This window comes from Homarus americanus, unplaced genomic scaffold, assembly GCF_018991925.1.
Source record: "Homarus americanus isolate GMGI-L3 unplaced genomic scaffold, GMGI_Hamer_2.0 scaffold1024, whole genome shotgun sequence".
NCBI lineage: Eukaryota > Metazoa > Arthropoda > Malacostraca > Decapoda > Nephropidae > Homarus > Homarus americanus.
This window is the reverse complement of record NW_024715228.1, coordinates 2,129,211-2,137,660: the sequence shown is the minus strand read 5'-3', so window position 1 is coordinate 2,137,660 and position 8,450 is coordinate 2,129,211. Positions and strand designations below refer to the sequence as shown.

The window sequence follows — 8,450 nt, the reverse complement described above, 5'->3', positions numbered from 1 at the left end:
TTACAATTTTTGTCATTTTCGGCCAAAAAATGGATTTTGTTCAAAATTTCAGTATAGGTACCAGGGCTGTGGAGTCGAAGACAAAACCTTCGACTCCGACTCCTCAAATTTTTATGCTTCCGACTCCGACTCCTTGGCCTATTTGTAACAACTATTTCTACCATCCTAATTGTAATTTGTATGTTGTAACCTGCATAGGTAAAAAGTAAAACACCGTGGCTATACTGCTACAGCTTTATTAATGATCTGGACGATATTTAAGAACTACAAAAAGATGATAGGCTTGACTTTCAAAGTTTCAATCAAAAGAAAAATATATTTATTAAGAATTCAAGATATTAACTAGAAAACACCATTTACATGTATATCTAAAAGTTCGATCTCAGCATATGAATTTTGTTTAAGCTCATAATCTGATGTGGATCTAAATGATGATCCTACAATTCCTTTTAAAGTAAAGTTATATATTTATGTACATTAAAGAAATGAATACCTTATTAAGGAAAATGGATAAACCTTACATGATTAAGTTATTAAATTAAATTTGCCTTAATCTCACCAAAAACAGGTTGTAGCTAATTGTTTTGTAGCTGAGAGCCTCTGTGCAGTTTTCAACGAAACAAAATTTGATATAATTCAAAATTTCAAATGGTAAAGAAGAGACTATCGTCCAAAATTATAGTGCTATACTGTGCCTGCTACAATAAATTCATAATAATGCTTATAAAATGGAAATAAATTCTTTTAATAATTTAAGACAATTAGTGGGATCAGTGGAATCACTGCAATGAATATGCCTGAGTTCATATATTTGTTCTTAGGAACAGAATAGCTTCAGTCGGAGTCGGAGTCTGGACAATTTTACCGACTCCGACTCCACAAGCCGAAATTTCCTCCGACTCCTCGACTCCGACTCCGACTCCACAGCCCTGGTTTTTAGCACAAAAATGTAATAGGCATTCAAAATTGACACCATCATGTGATTGAATAGTTTTATATACCAGTCACCACTTTTTCCGTACACATTGTACTTGATTGATCAACATGATTGATATATGAACAATTAGCATTTTGTTACAGTTTAATCAACAACACTTGCTGGCTTTGTTATTGTTACACCAGCACAGTGTGTCTTTCTTACACCTGCATTGTGAATTTTATCAGTGTTAATCATGATCCCTCTGTGGATGGCATTGAACAAATGAATTTCTCTGTTATCTCACCAGTTGATACACAAACTTCTTTTGGCATGGTGAGAAATTGCTTTACCTTTTATTCAACTGACAATGGTTTGTTTTTGTTTTTCTCCACAGCCACCTGTATTTTTGTTGAGTAAACCATAAACAGGCCTGGACTGGTATACTAATTGTTAACAAATAACACATGGCCCTTAAAAAAAATGTGGCATCAGTAATGTTTTCACTGTAGGACCTGACTCAGTAGTTCATTGTTCCCAGTATGTACATTCTCTGTTTCACTGCCAGTATATACTGTATTATGAAATCCATTATGAAGCCTGATTTTTACATCACAAAACAAATAATTGCACACCAAACCACTGCCTCTTACTGGGTATATATATTGTCTAAAACCCAGACTGTTGTGCCACAGCATCAAGCTACCTTCAGTGCATGAGTCTTGTGTCGTTTAGTCTTCCCTTAAATTTCTCTCATATTTGAAGCAAGTTTACACCTGGATGCCCTTCTTATTGCCAACTTTCTTTTATATGGACTTCCAAGTGCCCCTGAGGTAACCAGAGATTACCTGCCTGTCGAGGAAATTGTTGTTGCGAGGACATACGGTGGTTGGCAAATTGGTAAATTGGATCAATACTGTAGTAGTATACAGAAGTTGAAGGTAGGATTGGGAAATTAGATTACTTGAGACAGAATAAAGACAATAGCTGAATATTAAAAGGCCTAGGAATGTCATTCGAGTGGACCAGACGGACCAGAGGCATATCTAAATACCATGCAAAGTGACAAATAATTGTGTATACTGTACTGTAAGGAAAGACTGGACAATAAGAAGAGTTTCTTTGTAAGTTAAGTGATTAGCTTACAAAGTTGCAAACATTATGATTGAAATTTGTGTTGATGAAGTTATTTTATTCTTATTGATAGACTTGATGACTCAGTTAGTAGTTAGGATTAGAGTAAGGATGAAGTTATCAATCAATTATAAATCCTCACTTTCTCCTCTCAGACGTGTACTGCATACCTAAATTGTTTTGACTTTGAAACTGTCTGGCTGACCACTCCATTAGGCCAAAAAGCAACAAAGGATGACGAAACGGGAATTAAAAATCATTTAGTTAATAGTTTGTCTTGGGATAGATACTTATTTTTGTCTTTTTTTTTTTATTTGCAGGAAGAGAAAGATATTTACCTGTACTACTTCCTGAAGTGTTTCCCAGGCCGAACCTTAGTCTTTTGCAACAGCATTGATTGTGTACGAAGACTACAGAACCTTTTTGCTCTGCTTCAATGTCAGCCACAGGTTAGTAGATGTACTTAAGTATTTAGACTCATTAAATTCCAATTCTGAGAGAAAAAGATTTTTCAGCCTAAAATCCATTTTGGCCTACACTTGTGGTGTCCTATTTATCATTAGGTAGGTTTTTTTTCTTGTTTGTGAACCGATTTTGTGTTTTGGGGTATTTTTGTCATTGGAGAATTTAACCTTATTTTTTCCATGTATTTTTCTATTCAAAATAAAAAAAATTCACATACAGGGTAACAAATGGTTTTCTTGGAACCTTGCCCATTCATATCTCAAGGGATACTGTGTGCTTAATTTTTGTGTGTGTGTGTTTTATTCATAATATTATTAACGTATGTTATATACAGTACTGTATATGTAAATATCATACCTGACAAATAAGCTTCATCTCACTAAATATAGTATACGTACCTGTATTAGCCGTGTTTTGACCCGGAAATCTTTTTTGAAATCATCAAGAAGTGAAGATCACGATCGTCCAGTAACATTGCTCCAAAAACTCTTATCAATTTCTGGAAAATTTATCAAATAAATTTCAGTCAAGAAATTTATCATAAAAGCACTTGTGTGACTGCAGCATAACCATCTTCATAGGATGCTGCTTTAGCCACTCAGTATAACTGGATGCCTTTAATATGTTTTTGAATGCTCTTAAATGTTCTTGCTTTGAATTGGTTTATGTAAAATCATTGTGAAATTTGTTGTACAAATTATTAGACAAAATATTTATATTAAATTGTCTCTTGTTTTAGTCACTCCACGCCTCACTGCCACAGAAACAACGCCTCAAGAGTTTAGAGAAGTTTTCAGGCAATCCTCATGCATTGTTATTGGCCACAGATGTTGCTGCTCGTGGTCTGGACATTCCTAACATCCAGCACGTCATTCATTATCATGTACCACGCACCGCTGAGGTAGTTGGTTATTTTCACTCCTATGATTTGAGTATTTATTTCATCGTAGAATTGAAAATTAAAATATCTTGCTACTATGTGTACATTTTACAGTATAGTGAGAAGATTAGAAATTTGATTGAAAATATAATGATGGGCAGCTAGCAAAAGGGTTAATAGAGAAAAGAATTTATATTTGAAAAGTGGGGAGACAGTAAGGATTGTCACAAGGAGGTAGAGAGAAGTTTTACACCAGGTGAACAAGGTGAGAAGGCCAAGAGAACATATGAGGAGCTCCGGACCATAATCTGCCAAGAGCCATATATCGCTGAAATGTGTTATGTATTGAATTGTATTCCCCAACCTCTCCTCTGTCTCCAGGGTAAGTCAGATAACCAATTGGGAACCTGTACATGTGGGTGAGAGACCTCTGAAAAGACTATTGTGTGTCACACATTCCTCCCTGAGCATTTTCTTTTTTGGCACTTAGCAGATTATGGTTCAGAGCTCCTCATGTGATACTGCTAGTTAAAAGTTAAAATATGGATGATTGTGAAAAAACGAGGAAGCTCAATGGAGATTGAAAAATTTAGGCACACAGTGAACAATATCAACATAGCTGAGTCAAGTGAGAGCTGGGTCACTCGGTGGCACCTGATAAATACTGTACATTTATCTCAAGGAAACTATTGAATTAAGTATAGTACGGTCTGGATTACAACAGGTATTAGTAATTACTTATAAGATAGACTGTTAACATTTTTTTCTTGCATTTTCTTATTTATTCTTTAGTATGAAATTACAGTATTGACATACTGTACAGTAATCTGGTAAGTGAATGAAAGGATTGCAACATATATTAAAGTGAAACAGTAAAATAATCTTAGTCAGGATCATGTCATGATGGTACAATAGATAATCATTGGCAGTGGTATATTTTATCAGTGCATCAGAATTTGTCATAATTGGTTTTGGTGATGTACCATTGTAAAAAAGGTAAAAAACATAATAGAAAAGTAAATGGGAAGAAGTTAGCATTTGTTGAAAAAGTAATAATTGAGATATACTGTATACAGTAGTGCGTACTACTGTATATCCTGTTTTGAACAGTGAGAATTAAAAGAGGCATTTTGAAATTATTAATGTAAGCAAATGTAACAACTAGAAGGTGTAAAGTATGGAATGACTCACTGTACTGTACACATGTCTAGGATAGAGAAGGTGAAGAAGTTGTACAGTAGAAGGCTAAGAGTGTATAGGTTATGCCTTTTAAAATTGCTGTACAGTACAGTATAAGGGAAAGGTAATAGGAGTAATTACAATTACTATAAAGATATATTAGGACACTCATTATTGTTTTTACTGAGAAGATTGTGGAATAGTTTTATAGTGTATGTGCACTCATAATGGGTCACCAAGCCTTTGGGAACAATTTTCACTTTCACAGTGAAAGTACAGTAGTTAGTAACAGAAGGTAATAAAAATTAAATTGTTTTGTTTATGTTAGTAATACCAAATTAAACATTAATGATTTTATGTTGCAGACATACATCCATCGCAGTGGTCGAACTGCTCGAGCCTACCAAGAGGGATTAAGCATCCTTTTGATTGAGTCTTCAGAACTTAAGAAATACCGTCAGCTGTGTCATACACTTAACCGGGCCACTGATCTGCCACCATTTCCTGTAGATGCAAATGTTATGAGTCAAGTGAAGAGTCGGATTACCTTGGCACGCACAGTAGAAAAATTGGAACATAAACATCGCAAGACCCATGCTGAGAAGGAGTGGTTTAGAAAAGCTGCAGAGGAAGCAGAACTAGTATTTGAAGAGTATGTACATATTTTATATTATGCATGTAAAAATTTAGTTCATCATCTTATGCAGTCCTATATACAGTTCATATACAACACTGTAGTATAAAATATATAATGTATATAATAGACAGGTTGAATCCCTCTAATTAGCACCATCACAATCCAGTAGGTGCCATACCATAGAAATTTCCAAGCCTCAGGTGAAAAAATTCCTCTAACAATACATGAAATAGAAATACAGTACTGTACAGGTTAATAAGAAGTAAAACAGGTGCAGTGGAGCTATAAATTGAAGGTTGTTCCTGATGTCAGAAACCACATTACAGTTACTAAACAGGGCACAGAGGTTAAATTGGTCGTGAAAATTTACGTTATTATAACATAGAATAAGGGATAAACACAAAAATTTAAGAGTGTCTGATTTTTAATTAATTTTGAAAGGAATATATGAACAGCGAATGTGGTGCTACCCTCACTGCACTGTACTCTTATGGTACTATAGATCAGGCATGGGCAACCTTTCCTCAGTCATGGGCTCCATTATGATTTAGGTATTTTTCTGCGGGCTAACCCACCAAAATTTATATTCTATCTAACCCAAAAGTGTTAATGTTGTATTAGCACGGACAGTGAAGCGGTTTGTCACACCCACCTTACGACATTTTCAGTTTACAGTCACTATATTTTACCCATATATGAAACAAATCCATCATAATAATTTTTTAAGTAATATGTTAACGTTTCATGGCATGTAACAGAAGATGACTGAAGCAGTCTGTGAATACAGTATGTTGATTTTCCCTACAGATACAACATTTTTCTTACTTATGAGACACTCCCACCAGAATAATGTCAATATTAATTTTAGTATATGAGGAATTACATTAAAGCAACTTATAGGCCTGGGGTGAATATAAAATAATAATAATACAGTAATAATAATAGTACAGTAATAATAATACTGTAATATGATAATAATAATTATAATAATAATAATAATTAAGCAAAATTAATAGAAGAATATAATAATAATAGTAATAAAAATAATTTTAATAATAATAATAAAGAACCTTCAATTAAAAAAAATGACCGTTAGTGAAAAATGATGTATGTATGTTGTGTTGTCAAAGTAAGAGAAACAAAGTCAGATTTCATTGAAAATCTCAGTATGGATACTCCTGAGCATGCTGATTCCGAATCTATGGTCCACAGTTTGATTACTGGGTAATTAGTGGCTGTAATGATGCTTGGAATATTTTAATGCTAATTACTCGCCAACTATGGGCTTCCAAGGTGCAATTTAGGTGTTTTTGTGTTATTCAGAAAGTACAGTAAACCCTCGATAACTCGACATATATGGGGCTCTTTCCTTGACGAGTTATCCCAAATTCCAACTTATCGAGGCTCTTCCCCCTCCTACAAAAATACAACAATAAAATATTATTGATCCGTATACCCCCTGTATGTGTAGATGTAATTACTAAATGTTAAAAAGTAACACCACCAGCACTGCAGGTGAAGAATAAGCATCATAGTAGGTGATGCAGAGATTTTCCCAGATAATTTTTTATACAGTATCTCGGAATTTCCAGAGTTATACTAATACATCCCGAGACCATATCCAAGCCGAGTTATATAAAATTCCAAGTTATCGAGGGCTTACTGTACTCAATTAGTGAAACCCCTTAAATTCTAATTGCGAGAAAAAAGTATATTTTGATAATTTTTCGACCCTGCAATCAAATTGTGGGCCATAGATTCAGAATCAACATGCTTTAAGAAATAAAAAGAACTGATTTTTTTTGTCTCTTCCATATTACTTATTAGGTTACTAATTTTTATAAATTATTGCAGAGATGAATATGATGAAGATCATGAAAGAGAGAAGTCCATGAAAGCTGCTCATGACAAACGTGATCTTCAGAATAAACGTTCAGTACTGATGAAAATGCTTGCAACACCTTTCATACCTTCCAGTTTTTCTGGAAAGTACCCAACTCAAACGGGCTTTCTTGTTGTGCCAAACCGTGCAGGGTCAAAATTGTCTAACACAAAGAATGAGGACTCAAATAAAGCATTATCTATTATGAAAAAGGAGTCAAAAGAATATTCAAAGCTTCTGAAGACTATTAATATTAAGGCTCCTGTAAAGAGAGTAAGTAAGAAGAAATTTAAAGGTTCTGACAAGAGAAAAAATAAAGTGTCAAAAATGAACTGATTAGTTCTTGAAAAAAGTCTGACAGTTCACTAACCGTGTTTATTTCTCTTTACTGAAGTATTTTTACTTGTGGTTGAAGTACTATATGTAAAAATCTAGTGTAAACTTAAATTAAATTGTATTTGGAAGAAGTTTTTTTATTATAGTCTCAAGTGAGGACCCAAACTCAGAGAAGTTCACAATGGTATCAACAGCTGTCCATGATGCTACTTTTTGCTGCAACATGATCCACAAAGGAAAAAGATAAAGGTAACAATGCATACATCTCTTGATATATTTTTTAATGAGAGTGGAGAAGACACAACAGGAAGAAGAAGTAGTGGATCACATCGACCTCACAGGATTTTCGTCCAAAAAATAGATTTTGTTCAAAATCTCAGTATAGGTACTCCTGAACATGCTGCTTAAGGATCTGTTAACCAAAATTTGATATCTGGATTATTACTTGTTCAAATGGCTTTTAGAAAATTTTAATTAATTTTGCAAGTCATTTGAATAAGTACAGTAATAATGCAGATATCAAATTTTGGTTAACAGATCCTTCATCAGCATGTTCAGGAGTACCTATACAGAGATTTTGAACAAAATCTATTTTTTGGCCGAAAATGACAAATTGTAAGTCTTACCCCTTACAGAATTTTTGGCCAAAAATACTTTTTCTCTCAGAACTAAATTTTAATGTGCCTAACTAATTAAGTACACCCAGAATAATACACAAGCACCAAGAAATGACCTTGAAAACCCAAAATGGCGAGCAATTAGCATTGCAGAAATAATTAAAATATTCTAAAAGCCATTTGAACAAGCAATAATCCAAATATCAAATTTTGATTAACAGATCCTTAAGCAGCATGTTCAGGAGTACCTATACTGAGATTTTGAACAAAATCAAATTTTTGGCCGAAAATGACAAAAACTGTAAAGTCTTATGCCTTACAGGATTTTTGGCCAAAAAATAGATTTTGTTCATTTTAGTTTAACAAATTTATTGGCAAAGCTTGTAGTACAGTTTGCCTATTCT

General features: G+C 33.8%; 1 protein-coding gene across 4 annotated transcripts in view; it reads left to right on the top strand.

Annotated features, from left to right (window-relative positions):
- The window catches only part of LOC121855825 (ATP-dependent RNA helicase DDX24-like), a 30,174-nt gene extending 22,617 nt beyond the window's left edge, over positions 1-7,557 (top strand). For all 4 annotated transcript variants that reach the window (XM_042350986.1, XM_042350977.1, XM_042350993.1 and 1 more), the window contains 4 exons: positions 2,371-2,499; positions 3,255-3,416; positions 4,940-5,226; positions 7,066-7,557. In XM_042350986.1, the coding sequence (XP_042206920.1) occupies positions 2,371-2,499; positions 3,255-3,416; positions 4,940-5,226; positions 7,066-7,429 (942 nt within the window). In that variant the 3' untranslated portion in view covers positions 7,430-7,557. The remainder of the gene's footprint in view (positions 1-2,370; positions 2,500-3,254; positions 3,417-4,939; positions 5,227-7,065) is intronic.
- Positions 7,558-8,450: the final 893 nt, after the last annotated feature.